The following is a 15,041-nucleotide window of genomic DNA, read 5'->3' as shown; positions in this document are numbered from 1 at the left end:
GTCTCAGCCTGGGTGGCTTACCCCTGGAGTAGCCACTCTTCACAGCCATGTTGAAATGCCCCCCCCACCCCCACCCCGTACCACCTACTGATGGTGTATATAGATGTGGGCCTATTTCTGGAATTTCTCTTCTGTTCCCTTATCTGGGTGTCTCATCTGGCACCAGCCATACAGTTTTACTTACTGTCGCTTTATATGTTTAATCATGTGATAGGATAAATACCCTTCTCTCTCTCTTTTTTAAAACAAAACTTGCTGGTTACTGTCTCACAGCTGTTCTTTTAAGTAAACTTTAAAATGTTGCCAAGTCTTCTTCCAGCCCCAGCCCTTCCCCCACCCCATATACTAGGCCCTGTCATTCTACGTGCAAACATCTTCCTGCCATTGTAAGCACTGTTCACTCAGGGTCGCTAAATAGAGTGTCTCAAAAGGAGAAACAAAAGGAGTGTCCTAAATCTTGGGGGGAGGCCGGATGTTCCCCCCAATAACATCTCATCTATACCCTAAGCAAGGGTGTCAACAGGAGAGGCCACCAAGTCCCCTCCCAATCTCAGTTTGGGACCCAAAGTCACCCCCCCTTGGTTGTGCTGGGGTGGACCCTCCACCTGCCCCAGTCCAGAAGAGAAAGAAGGCTCTCTCCCAGACCTGGAGCTACCTGATGCATGGCCCAGTTGTTTGTATTTCTTATCCTCCTCCTGGAGACACATTTATTCCCATCCCCCTTTCCTGAACTGCTTTTTTTTGGGGGGGGGGGTGGGGAGGGAGTTCACTTCCTGTTCTTTGTCCAAAGTTTTCTCAGTGGTTGTATGATAGGTCCTCTGGGATGCAGCCATTTCTTTCCTGGACCTTCATGCCACCCTTACCCTCTGCCCATTCTTGCTCTACTTACAGGAGGCTGTCAGCTAGGTGCACTGTGACGTGCCTCCTACCCAAAACTCTCTCCCTAGTGTCCGAGATCCCATCAGAAGATGGGAGGGGTGCATTTCTTGAAGGCTTTGGGTCTTCTAGAGCCAAGGCCTAAATCAAACAACAGCAGAAAAATCCCCAGGTCTTGTCCAAGTTCTGAAGCAAGCTCTCCTGATTGTGATGTAGAGATCCTACTCACCCAAGTACAGGGAAAGGGATCCCAGGACCTGGGTATCAGCCATCACCCCCTCCACCAAACACAAGACCTTTGAGGCTGCTCTGGGACCTTCTCAGCCCCCGAAGTCTGTTTTGTAACGCCTGTGGTGCTCTCCCTCCGGACCTTTCCTCTCGGGGGTCGCCACACTTTGCTAACTCTTGTGTGCACATATTTTATAACAGAGTAGCGAGGAAATGGTGCCGTTCCAGCTTCCATGAGCTGCCCGGGCTCCGGGGGGCTCTGGGGCAATTGGGGCTGGGAAGTGACTGTGCTCTTATTGTACACTCTTTATTTCTCTGTATCTCTGGCTTGTGCTCTTTGTAATTAATGGGATTTGTCTGCCTTTTCAACACTATACTGAGCAATAACAATAAATGCACACGTGGAAACACAGACACGGTACACATCACAAGGCCTTTTTCCGCAGGACAGCTGGGTCCTCGTCCTCTGTGGATTTGAACTCGGGAAAACTGAGTCTCTGGGAGGGAAAGGCACTTTGCCCAAGGGTGCATAGCTCAGTGGGTGTCTCTCTCCTTCCATCAGGCCACACCTTTCAAACATCCACCATTTGAGGGAGATAAGTTTAACCTGCCTTTCATGAAGAACAGTGAGCAGTCCCAAAAAGAAAGACTTTGGGGGAAGAGGCCTCAGGAGAAGGAGGAAGAGATTTGGGGACAGAGGGTCTGGGAGGTAGGGGCACAAATGGGGGAAAGCTAAGAACGGCCTGATTTGAGGCCAGTCCAGGATCAACTGGAGGGAGGTGACAGGAGGTATGGACAGAGGATGTAGGTGGCATCCCTTACTGGGGATGGGGGAGGCAGAAGGGAGCCTGGCACCCTAAGAATCTGAACTGTGCAAACCTCTGCTAAGCATTAGCAGAAAACAAGAATGTGCCCAGACCAAGAGATGGTCTCAATGTTAGTCCAAAGGTTGAGGGTTGCACATGCACACCTCCCCCCACCAACACACACACACACACACACACACACACACACTAAAGGCCAGCCTTTCTCAGGGAGAACTGATCTCCAGATCAAGCACCATGAGCCCATTCAACTTCCAAACAGTTTCACATCCCAGGGTCCATTTACTCCCAACATCAACCTTCAGCGTAGGTATTATAATTTCCACCTAACAGAAGAGAAGACAGCACCTCAGAGAGAGTGCTTCTCCCACCTAGAAAGGAGAAGATACACAAGTGATCCAAGTGGTCATGATGCCAGAATTGGCACTCAAAACTTCTATATTACAGTGTGCTTCAGTCCTACCAGCAAATACCTTAATGAATAAGAAACAATTGCATTGCTTGTCCCAAATCCACAATCTCTCCAGCTTCAATGCCTACACCAGGGAATTCCTTTAATAACAACTATATTATTTGTATTATATCAAAAATGTCATTGTCCCCATTTTCCACTCGAGAAAAACAAGGCTCAGAGAGAAATGATGCACCCAGAGAATCAGTGGTGCAGCTATAGACTGAAGGCCAGGGCTTGTCCCTTGAAGAACAGGAGACCCAAGCGCCCTGCCCCCTTTGTCCCTTAGCTCCACCGCCAACATCCCTGCAATATTTCTCCATTAGAGGGAAATAATCTTGCAATCTGGGGTGGGGGCAGAAGGATGAGCCACTGCTTGGAGGCCCAGCACTTAACTCTTTAACACCACACAACTTTGGCCCCTGCTCCAAAGTTCCTTGATGCTCTAGGTCTGTCACACTCTTTGAGCCTTAACATCTTCTCTCCAGCAGTGACCATCGCCAGCTAGAATTCTTCCATCTAGTGTCAAGACAGAAACTGAGGGATTGTGACTTACACAAGGGGAGCCTAGACTCCACCCTAGGTCACTGGACTCATTAACGCCATGAGAGGTCCAGGGCTGCCTGACCATGTGTGGCTGAGGGGAGCTCCCGGGCTCTGTCCAGCAGTACTGCATTCTCATTGTGCTTGTAGGAAGCCCGGGACCTAGGGGTTGGGGATACTGGGGTTTAGGTACTGGGCTGTAGCCGCAAGAGCCTAGCTGAGATCCCTCCCTGCCTGGGGTATCCACCTGATGGACCAGATTCACAGGATCCCAGGACTGTGGGGAAGGGGCAGTTTGGAGGCGTTGGTTCCTCCCATGGCTTGGAGAGGGCAGGGTGAGAGGGCTCAACCTCTGGTAACTGGCATCCCCTGGCCTTCATTGCCTCCGGTCCCAGCTTTGGGTCCTGAGGAGGGACTAACAAGAAAGCACTAGGACCAGTCTACCCACTACCCCCAAAATTACTCTCCTACGATGTTCATCCTAAGGCCGGTTGGACCCAGAACCTGCAGGGAGGGAGGTGAAGCTGTAGTTATGAATCCTTCCTTTCGTGTACGGATCCCAGCAAAAGGCAAGGGCTCTTCGGGAAGAGAAGACCTGCTACAGTTGCGGATTCCAAAAGCCCCGGGATGAGCCGGGCCTTGGAAACCAGAGCCCCACCCCTTTGGTCTCGTGCGCTCCGCACGCAGAAAGGGAGTGGCCTTGGGAGGGCGGGGTAAGGCCCGGAAAAGGCACGGACCTTTCGTAAGAGCGGAGCGCGTTGCTACCCGGAGGCTCTAGAGCCACGGCTCGACTGCCGGCCAGCCCGGCGCCGGAAGTGAGCTGTTCGGGGGCGCCGCCGGGAGCTGCCACGTCCGAGACCGGGAGCTGCCCACCGTCGCAGGCATGGTGAGTGTGGGGTCCGGGGATGCGACCCTCCCGGGTTCCACTACCCTGCTGAGGTTCAAGCCCCAGACCGGGGCCATTCAGCTCCCCTTCACCGCTTCGAGGTTTGCGGGGCTCTGGTCCTGCCCCTCGGAACCTTTCGGAGGGGCAGGCCAGAGGGAGGCCTTAGAACCTCTTGGAACTAGGCGGACCGCGTTGCTGCCGCGTCTCTTGCTCTTTCTTTTTTCTTTTTTTTTTTTCTCTTCCCCCAACAAATGAAAACAAAACCCAGAACACCGTAGGTGCTACTGTATCCTGAGCCCTTAGTAAGTTCCAAGCGTTGTCCATAATCTCCGCCTGCTAACAGCCCTGCAAAATAGGTGCTGTTATTATCGACACTTTACGCATGAGGAAGCTTGAGGTTCGGAGAGGTGAAGCCTCTTACACCACTGGTAAGTGGCAGAGCTGAGATTCGAACCTTCTTAACCAGTCCTTTCCACCACCTACCACCACTCCCAGCAGAGATGTATGCGGAACAGTTGTTCGGTGTAGGGCCGGAAAATACGATGGGCGCTTCAAGAAACTGGTGTGAGGATGAGCTTTTAAATGACTGAGGGTAGGGGCTCGATTTTTTAAATCTCTGGCATCCAGCGTACAGTCATTCCACATTTACTCTTTGAGTGAATGACTGAATGGTAACTAATGAATAAAATCATGTCGCTGGAGACTGGCACAGAGTAGGGGGAATACAGTAAACCAGTGCTCTCAGGACAATGGGTGTGCTTGGACACACCAGAAGTCAGGACACTGGGTTTAGTTCTTGGTCTGCAGGGTTTGACATTAATCATCTCTTTTGGCCCCTCATTCTTCAGCTGCTGAGTAGAATCGCTCATGTTCTGATACTCAGCACTCTCTAAATGAAATTTTAACTCTTCAGCCGATTGGGAAGAACTGAATTGTTTTAAGGGCTGCCTCTTACTACTTAACAAGGACCAGACAACGTGAGGTGCTCAGGAAGAAGGACCTTTTTTTAGAAAAGAGCTTTAAAAAAAAGAAAAAGTCACTTCTTCAGAAGTGCGGTTCCCACCAATCCTGGCTGGTGGGTAAGGGTGGTTAAAAATAAATGCTAGTTATTCCTGAGGCCCTTTGGTGACCTGGGGCAAACCTACCAGTAAACTTTGTTCCTGACTCTGCTTAGCCCTCAGCTGCTGATTTAGGGAAGTCAGTATAACAACTACTTTATATTGTAGATAGACAGCCTGGTCAGGTGGAAAGCTTTGTGCGCTGAGAATTAACAGGTGGGGCTGTTTTTCCAGCTCCGCCTTTAACTAGCTCTTTGACTTTGGCTAATGCTCTCTCTTCTGGGTTTCTTCATTTCCTTAGTTATCAGATGGCTCCAATTAATCCTGCCCTTTGTCCTTCCCGGTGCATCTGAGAGAGTACTTTGTAATCTAGACGGCTTGGCAAGAGTAAGAGAATCTTCATCTTCCATACTTGCCTTTGCAGATCTTAGAGGTCTGCTTATTAGGGAGCCTAGAATTTGATGAGAAAACTGGTGCTTACTTGTTATGTACCTTTTGAACTGCTCTGCAACTGTCCTTTTCCAGTCTCCACTTTTCCAAAAAGTCAAATCAGACTTTATACCTTCAGGGCTTGTACCAGAAAAAAATGAAATGGGAGAGGTGGTAAGATATACCAGTTCCAGGGTGCCTCGGCAGCTCCATTGGTGAAGCATCCAACTCTTGGTTTCCTCTCAGGATCTCATGGTCATGAGATCAAGCCTCAAGGCAGGCTGCACACTGGGCGTGGAGCTTGCTTGGGATGCTCTGTCTCTATTCCTCTGCCCTCCCCTGCTTGCTCGCTTGCTCTCTTTCTCTCTCAAGAAGGAAGGAAGGAAAGAAAGAAAGGAAAAAGAAATACAGTTCCAAACTGAAACCTCCCTTACAGTCCTTTTCTGTCCCAAGAATTTAAATAGTGGTTGAGCAAAGTAAAGTTGTCTGGTTTTGTTCATTTATTCATTGAGCAAGCAGTCACTGGGTTCCTTTTGGTTGCAAAGCAGTGTGCTTGGGTGATTTGAAAAGATTCAGAACTGTGGACGACACAGACCCTGGTCCAGGGAGTTCATCTTGTGTTAAGAGAAGAAAAGGGTGTAAAGTGGGGGCACCTGGGTGACTCAGTTGGTTAAGCGTCCGATTTCAGCTCAGGTCATGATCTCAAGGTTTGTGGATTCAAGCCCCGCATCAGGCTCTGTGCTGACAGCTCGGAGCCAGGAGTCTGCTTCAGATTCTCCCTTTCTCTCTCTGCCCCTTACCTGCTTGTGTGCTTGCGCTCTCTCTCGCTGTCTTTCTCTCTCTCAAAAATAAATAAACTAAAAAAAAAGAAAGAAACGATGTAAAGTGTTGTAGACATTAAGTGCTTAAGATACTCAGAGGAGTCCAGCAAGTTGGGGAATCTTGGAATCTTCAAGAACAGGGGCATAATTTGAGCTGGACCTCAAAGAGTGAATGGGAGGGTGATGACCATGGCCGCTGTGTTCCAGCCCTATAAGCTGCTCAACCCTGGATCCCAGTAAGTGAGGGACTAGGATCTGTCACAGGTGGTGGACCAGGGAGCAGCTTCAGGAGAAACTTGAATCGGCTCTCCAAATCTTAGGTATTAACTCTGTTATGTAAAAAACTGCCTGTAACGTCAGAAACTCTGTCATCCAGGAAGGGAACAACAGCCATAGCTCCCCCAGGGTGCCTCTTTACCCTCAAACGTAGCCAGGACTGGTTGCCATTCCCCCCACTTTTGCTCATATTAGTCCCTCTGCTTGGACTTTCCTTTTTTCCCCTGTGCCACCTGGCAAATTTCTCATCATCTGACCCCCAGTTCATGTCTACCACCACCAGCCCCTCAGGCTGCTATGGTACATGTAAACTACCGTTAAAGTACTTATCTTTGCATGTCAGGGTTAATTATGTGCAACATTCTTGGGGCAAGAAATACTTCTTTTCTTCATTTTTTAAAATATTTATTTTGAGAGGGAGAGAGCACGTGCCCATAGAGAGTCCTAAGCTGTTGCACACCAGCAGCACAGAGCCTGACGTGGGGCTCCAACTTACTGTAGGTCATGACCTGAGCCGAAATCAAGAGTAAGGTGCTTAACTGAGCCACCCAGGTGCCCCAAGAAATACTTCTTACTCATTATATCTCCATTTCTTGGCAAAAAGAACATACTGAAACTAAATGTTTAGTGAATGAATGAACAAATGCAGGCAAGAACTTTAGAGATGACTGATAGATTTAATTTGCATTCTAACTGCCATCTGTTGATTTACCAACTGTATCTTTGGTTTTAGGTATCGGTAATTAACACTGTGGACACCTCCCATGAGGACATGATTGTAAGTATTCCTTTAGCCTTCCCTCACGCACTGTGCAGGTGTGCATTTCAGTGCAGGGGAGCATTTCTGTTGATCATCCATAAATCCAGTGTGGCTTTGCACCCTTTAGTGAGGCTGTAACCTCAGGATATGGTTATTCTCCCAGAAGTGGCTGCCACATTGGCAGGACTCTGACATTCTGGTCACTCTATAGTGGGAGGAACCTGGGAATTGTTTATAGCTCAAGGCCCTCAGTCTTTAGGCAACAGAGCAACCTGCTCTGAGATGAAGGCTGCGTAGGTGCGAAGGTCTGACAATGGTTTTCCCACATGCCTTCCTCCTACTGCTACTTCTTAGCCCCATAGCAAAGAGGGCTGAAAGAAGAGAGAATAGGAAGGTTACTCAGTACAAAGGCAGAGAGCATTTACCGCGAAATTCCAAAGCAGAGCCAAGGTAGGACTACCACAGAGTGTGGGCCGGGCAAAGCCCTTTGAACCAGAACTCATTAACTCAGGGCGTTTCCTGAGAGGCAAACACGGGGCTCGGTATCAGAGGACAGGGCAGTGGAGAAGGTCCAGAGATTAAAGTCTCTAGCAGCAAAGATGCAGACTCTCCTTCATGCAGGGCCAAGCAGTCCAGGCCCAGCCTTTGAGCAAGACCCTGTTCAGTAAGCTTACAGCATTTCCTCCCTGCCCTCACAACCTCACCAGCAATTGCTTTTGGGCTTCTGAGATGTTGCCTGGTCTCACGGTGGTTGTATATCTTTTTTGGATGCAGTCATGTGTTGGTCTAGCTGTAAGACCACACCTCCTTGGAGACAGCATGGTACCTTGGGTAAGAAAATGCAGTCTGAGACTCCCACCAATTTCTTAACTTTTCTGGGCCAGCACTGATTTCCCCAAAGGTAAAATGGGGAAAATAATGGATATGCTACCTGCTTGGGTAGTTTAGATTTGAGAAGCAGATGAGGCATAGTAGTAATGACTAATGTTTGCATGTTCACTTACTGTCAGACTCATACTAAATACTTTCATTCAGTATCTCATTTACCCTTCATAACAACTCTTAAAGCAGATGCCACCATTAGCCCCGTTTAAAGAGAAGGAAACAGGTTTAAGGAGATTATGTCATTTTTCCAAGGTTGCAAAACAGGTAAGGTAAAGAGATAGGATTTAAGTCTGTAGGTACTATGCCCTACTTCCTGTTGAAGTGTGTGATGGCACTCTGCAAGAGAAGTGTCCAAGAAACCTATCTTAATACTTGCATTGCCTGCCTTCCAAGAAGCCAAGACCTAGAAGAGTTGAGGGGGTGACTTCCAAAGAAGAATCAGGACGTTTTCCTCAGGTAGAGAGAGAGGTGGGGAAAGAATGTTGAAGCAGACAGAATGCTTCTGTTGAAAAAGTGGAATTGCTCCTGAATACCATAAGAATGATAGCTGATAGTTCCTAAAACCCCCAAAATGAGACAACTGAAGAAGGTACCTTGGAATAGGCAACAAACAGGAAGGACCAGGATGTTCAGTGGGGCAAAGCCTCATCCTTGCACCTCAGAGGAACCAGGGAGACAAGAGCTGTGGGCAGGGACCAGCCCTAGGTCTGGATGGACAGTTAGCATCCAGAAGGTCCGTTCATTGGTGGGACTAGTGACATTTAAGGCATTGGTGAAGAGTCTGGGGTACTGGGCCTACTACTAGGAAAAAGGTCTAGTAAAAATCCAGGAACAAAGGTCCACAAAGGATCCAAGGCCATGGTTGGAGGAAGGAGCCCAAATGTCTGAATAGAACCTTGTGTCCAGGCCCAATGTGCATTTTGGAGGACCTCACTGGGGACTACAGGCAGTCTTAGGCTGTTCCTTTGGATCAACATTAGCCCTGGGTTCTGGGGCTGAGCTGAACCTCCAGGTATCCTCCCCGGTAGCCCACAGAGCCTCAGAACATGGTGGGGCCTGACGAAGGAAGAAGAGGGAGGCTAGCCAGTCAGCGTTTTGTCTCCCATACCCACCCTACAGAATAGGATGGAAAGGACTTTCCCGTGTCTGTAAAGGGTCTCAAAGCAGCTAGGTATGGTTTTTCTTGTCCCTTCAGAAAGACAGTGCCTGTCAGAGAAATGGGAATGTTGGGATGCTGGCTTGTTGCCTGATAGTGATGCTGCTTTGAGGTTAATTTCAGGTAAATTTTGGTCCAAACTAGACTGTCCTGGTGACTACCCCACCCCCACCCGCCCAGCCTGCAGGCTTCCTGAGCTATCCTCCCTTTGCAGCACGATGCCCAGATGGACTACTATGGCACCCGCCTGGCAACCTGCTCATCAGACAGGTCCGTCAAAATCTTCGATGTGCGAAATGGAGGACAAATCCTCATCGCCGACCTCAGGGGGTGAGTGCAGCCACACCTGGGCAAGGTCTCAGAGAATGGTTGGGCTTCTCAAGAATGGCAGGAAAAGCTAAGAACACAGATCAGAGGAGCCCCATGGTGCAGTTAGCAGAGAGAACACCCAGGTCCCAGCCAAGTGACTGCCCTCAGCAGACATCCCGGGCTGATGGATCCAGGAATAAATCCCAACTTTGCCACCCAGATACTCACTAGAAGACCTTGGGCAAGGCCTTCACCTGCTCACCCTCAAAATGGGCTGATGCTGCCTCCTCCCAGGCAGGGCCTGCTCACCACGTGCTTTCGATAGCTACTGCTGCCTTTAAAAGTGGGAAATGACCTTCCTTTGTTTAGCCAACTTGATCTAAAGTGGCCCTGAAAGGCAGAAATGTAAGAATAATGTTAATGTAAAAATGCATTAGTAATTATATAAATCCCATAAATTTGCCTATTTACCCATAGCAGATATTCAGTAATATCTACAAATGTTTGATTTATTCTCTCCCTACTGAGATTCTTTTTTTTTTTTTTTAAATATGAAATTTATTGTCAAATTGGTTTCCATACAACACCCAGTGCTCATCCCAACAGGTACCCTCCTCAATACCCACCACCCATTCTCCCCTCCCTCCCACCCCCCCGTCAGTCCTCAGTTTGCTCTCAGTTTTTAAGTCTCTTATGCTTTGGCTCTCTCCCACTCTAACCTCTTTTTTTTTTTTTTCCCTTCCCCTCCCCCATGGGTTCCTGTTAAGTTTCTCAGGATCCACATAAGAGTGAAACCATATGGTATCTGTCTTTCTCTGTATGGCTTATTTCACTTAGCATAACACTCTCCAGTTCCATCCACGTTGCTACAAAGGGCCATATTTCATCTCCCTACTGAGATTCTTGAGATCCTGGCTGGTTTTTGTGGCCACACTTCTGCTTTCCCTCATTCCACTGCCTTTCAAATAAATGGGAGTTCTTGACCTGGATTCCATGGATCTCCAGTGTTCTGTGTATAGAATTCAGGGGTTGGTGAACTGGGGCTGAGGGAAAAAAATCACATCTTTATTTTCAGTGACTCAGATATTTAGCATTTCCTTCAACCTTGGAGGTAGGCTGGAAACCACAGAAGTCAGAGCACCTGTAACTTTATTACCAGTAGAAGACACACATGGTTTCATATCACATTACAGTTGTAGCTGTCTCAGAGTAGCACTTACACTCATCACTACTCTGAACTAAGAGTGGCTATTAAACTTGCCACTAGAGTTTATTAATGTGCTGAGAAGTACACGTATCACTGTATTATAAATCGTTCTTTAACATTTCACTAGCTGTATTGTAGTATAATTAGATTTCCTTTATAATCCTAGCTTGTTGTATCCATTATTCTGAAAAGGGACCAACCATTTCCTTCACCAGACTGCACAGAAGAAATTAAGAACCCCTGACAGATAGGGGCTCATTACACGTTTGTTAATTAAAGAAGGCATAACTTGGGGCGCCTGGGTGACTCAGCTGGTTAAGCGTCCGACTTTGCCTCAGGTCATAATCTCACAGTTCGTGAGTTCAAGCCCCACATCGGGCTCTGTGCTGACATCTTAGAACCTGGAACCTGCTTTGGATTCTGTGTCTCCCTCTCTCTGCTCCTCCCCGACTCATGCTCTTTCTCTCTCTTAAAAATAAGCAAATGAACATTAAAAATTTTTTTTAAGTTTTCTATATAAAAAAAAAAAGAAGGCATAACTAAGTAGCCTTCTGGGGAGATGGGCCTAGAAGTTCCCCTCTTCCTGAGTGTCAAAAATTGAGTAAGGGGTCACATGCTACTTTCCCTGGCCAGCAGCAGCCCATGGCTGCACAGAGAGGTGCCTGGCTGCCAGCTCTAGCAGAAGCGGGCACGTCTGCTGTTACTCAGTCCTTTCTGCCCTGTTTTTCTTAGGTTCAAAAGATGTGCAATATTACAGGAATAAAAAATCCACACACCCTTTCTTTATTTTGCCTCAGTTAAAACTATGCTAGTTGTAGGACATTTGAGTCTTCTGTGAGTTTGCTTGGCAGCTCCTTTGTGGGGACTGGGAATTGTCCCAGCCAGAGGGAGGAGGACACTTTGGGGTAGAGGAGTGAACAAGGAACAGCAGTACCAACTAACAGGCATGAGTGGTTTTTTCTTTTCTTGTGCCCAGCACTGTTCCAAGCTTTATATGTGAGTTATCACCAATATTTCCCCTCATGAGCACGTATGAAAGAAGCCTTGCTCATATCTCCATTGGGAGACTAAGCCATAGAAAGGGCATGGCCCTTGCCTAAAGTCAAGCAGCTAGTGAATGGCGAGTGGGTGTGAAAGAGCCTGGGCCATCACCTCTGCCGTGCCGCTGCTTTGTGCTTGGTGCCCACCCTTCCCTGCACCTTAGAGACGGTCCTAGTACAGAGTCTAGCACTGCGTGTGTGCTCAGATAGTACTTACCAGGTGAATGCATAAGATCAGAAGAGCAGAGACATGCCCTTGAACAAATTAGAAGAAGAGTGAAAAATATGAAACAGATACTCAAGACTTAGCCATTGTGGAAGGATGAGTAGCAGTTCACTCTGTAAATACTTCCTGAGTATTTGTGGGTGCAAACCCTAGATTGATCAGTGCACAAATGAATAGACTGAGAGGTTTCTCCTGATGATGGCAGGTGTAAGTGGTGTCGGCTGCACTGCGGGATGAGGGAGGGAGGTTCTGCCATGTAGGAACAAAGAGGCTAACTTAGAGTCCTGACTTGCTTTCAAAGCCTCTGTGACCTCTTTCACGTCCCAACAAAGGTCCCTTTTGGCGGTGACATCCTATAGTTCTCCCTTATAAAATTCTTAGGTGGCTCTGTCCTAAGATACTGTATCTGCCTATCAAGGAAGGCATTCAGTTGGGTCCAAAGTAGTGGCTGGCAGAGCACCGCAGGTTCCTGTGGCCCATGTGAGCCGCCTCTGATCCTCTCCCCTTGCAGTCACGAGGGTCCTGTGTGGCAAGTGGCCTGGGCCCACCCCATGTATGGGAACATCCTGGCATCCTGCTCCTATGACCGGAAAGTCATTATCTGGAAAGAGGAGAATGGCACCTGGGAGAAGACACATGAGCACACAGGCCACGACTCCTCAGGTACCGTGAGTGTGGTAGGAGCGGGTGGGCGGGGCCTTGCACCGGTCGTGGCTGAAGCTCACTGGTGCCTTTCCCCTCATGGTGCTCCTTGTTTATCCCTTGGATTTGGTTGGTTTTTCTCCTGTCTGTCTGCAGCAGAGGTAAGGCACTAAGACCTAAAGCCAGTCTAAAGCAAATCAAGAAAGGAAAAAAAAAACAACACGGTGCATTTTTTTTTTTAAGTTTATTCATTTTAAGTACTGGCCTTTATTCTCAGATTATTGTCCTACTTTTTTTCGTATTACTTTTTTATTAATGTAGTGTTATATTGGTTTCAGATGTATATTATAATGATTCAGTATTTCTATCCATTACTCCGTGCTCATCACAATAAGTACACCCTTAATCCCCTTTATCTATCCCACCCTGTCCTACTTTTTGTAAAGGTAGACTATAGTTTATGAAGTTATAATAGTCGTAGGTGATGGGTTTTTTAAATCTTCTTAATTGACAAAAGTGAAACTTCCTCTTGGCAAATTCTGCTAACTGTGCCTCCCTCCTTCCCACAGTAAACTCTGTGTGCTGGGCCCCCCATGACTATGGCCTAATCCTCGCCTGTGGGAGCTCGGATGGGGCCATCTCCCTGCTGACATACACCGGAGAGGGCCAGTGGGAAGTGAAAAAGATCAACAATGCTCACACTGTAAGTCCAGACCCTGCCTGCATGTGGAGGGTAGCTCTGCTACCTTGCCTTGTGTCTCCTGGAAACTCCCTAGAGAGTGGCAGGAGTTGTGTCGTTGCTCTGCGGGGGGCTGGGAAGGACTGATGCTCAGACTTGTTTGGTGGGGCAACTTCAAGCCGCTTTGCTCTGAAGTCAGACAGAGGCGACATCCAGGGAGGCCCCAAGCTGCACCAGCCTCATTCAGCCCAGGACAGGGTTTGGCACAGATGCCTTCTTGCAAGCTCCCAAGTCAGGGAGGGCCAGGGCACTGGCAAGGTGGTAGTGGCAGCCTGCCTACCTGCTACCTTTGCCATGGACGCCTCAAGTTAACGTGCTTGCAGTGGTCATTGGGACCCCCTCGAACTGAGTGGTGTTATAAAGAGCATCATAGGAATTCAGTGCCTTGCATTTCCATTCATTGGATATTATGGTTGAAATAAGAAAGCACTATGGACAGTGGAAGAGTGTCTCACACCATTTGAGCCCCTACTGTGTGTCACGTAATCCTCACAAACATTTGTCAATGAAAGAAGAAATTATCAAATTAACAGATTTGCAAGGTAAGCAGTCCTGTTCCCATTTTATGTTGACACAGAAAAGGCTTAGAAAAAGTAAACGACTTAGAGAAGGTCCTGTGTCAGCGTTAGAACCCAGAATCTGTGCCTTCTCGCTATATAACAGTTCCAACTTTGGTGGCCCCAGATTCTTCTGCAGTCTACCCAGATGGAAACTTGGTAGCTCTCAAGTTTGACACTGTACTTATGCACCTCTCGAGTTTAAGAGATCCACAGCCTGTTCAGCCCTCAAGGCCCCAGGAGCCTGTGTCAGGGTCTTTACTTGAGATGCTTGGATTCTTATCTGCTAACTAGCTTGCAGAAATGAATAGGGTGAGCGGCTTCTGGGAAGATGGTGGGGAATGGCATCATAGCTTTTCAGTCTTTCCTCATCTCTCTGTAAAAACCAACAGAGCAACTAGGTAGCACAACCAAAAACTCAGTAACCACATTTACAACAAAAGGAGGTAACGAGGTATTTCCACAACCTCCAAAGTAGAGGCAGAGGGAAATAAACTACCAACAACCAAAGGCCTTAGGGTATTGGTATCTGAGCAGGAGGAAGCAGGAAGCAATGGAGTGCCTTCTAACTGACAAAGCAGCCAACCGTGTTCACTGGAAACCATAGCTGGCCAGTGTAAGAACAGCACCTGAAACTGAAAGAAGTTTTGCATTTTTTTTGTTTTTAAATTAGTATACAATTTACTTACAAAATTCACCCCTTTTTAAAATATACGATTCTGTAGTTCTTAGTATATTCACAAAATTGTGCAATTATCACTGCTGATTTTCAGAACTTTTTTATCACCCCAAAAAGAATCCTCCTTAGCAGTCGCTCTCCACCCTACCCCCAACCTAAGCAACCACTAATTGACTTTCTGTCTATGGATTTGCCTATTCAGGACATTTCGTATGAATGGAATCCTATAATACAGGCAGATCCTATAATACCTCAGAGCCATTGTGGGTTTGGTTCCAGACCACTGCAGTAAAGGGAGTCGAGGAATTTTTTGGTTTCCCATTGCATATAAAAGTTATATTTACACTCTCCTATGGTCTATTAAGTATACAGATACAGTAATAGCATTGGGTCTAAAAAACTATGTACCTTAAATAAAATTTATTGCTAAAGAATGCTAAGCATCATCT

General features: G+C 47.5%; 1 protein-coding gene across 2 annotated transcripts in view; it reads left to right on the top strand.

The window, feature by feature from the left end:
• Window positions 1–3,700: 3,700 nt before the first annotated feature.
• The window catches only part of SEC13 (SEC13 homolog, nuclear pore and COPII coat complex component), a 34,941-nt gene continuing 23,600 nt past the window's right edge, over window positions 3,701–15,041 (top strand). The window contains exons 1-5 of one of the 2 annotated variants that reach the window (XM_049641001.1): window positions 3,701–3,808; window positions 7,126–7,170; window positions 9,408–9,523; window positions 12,487–12,638; window positions 13,187–13,320. In XM_049641001.1, coding sequence (XP_049496958.1) covers window positions 3,806–3,808; window positions 7,126–7,170; window positions 9,408–9,523; window positions 12,487–12,638; window positions 13,187–13,320 — 450 coding nt within the window. In that variant the 5' untranslated portion in view covers window positions 3,701–3,805. Of the gene's footprint in view, window positions 3,809–4,075; window positions 4,237–7,125; window positions 7,171–9,407; window positions 9,524–12,486; window positions 12,639–13,186; window positions 13,321–15,041 lie in introns of those variants that run through there. The other variant, XM_049641000.1, reaches the window with a different exon arrangement.

The sequence above is a fragment of the Panthera uncia genome, chromosome A2 (assembly GCF_023721935.1).
Source record: "Panthera uncia isolate 11264 chromosome A2, Puncia_PCG_1.0, whole genome shotgun sequence".
In the NCBI taxonomy this organism is placed as follows: domain Eukaryota; kingdom Metazoa; phylum Chordata; class Mammalia; order Carnivora; family Felidae; genus Panthera; species Panthera uncia.
The sequence above is the reverse complement of the archived record's forward strand: the minus strand, read 5'-3'. Positions and strand labels throughout refer to the sequence as shown.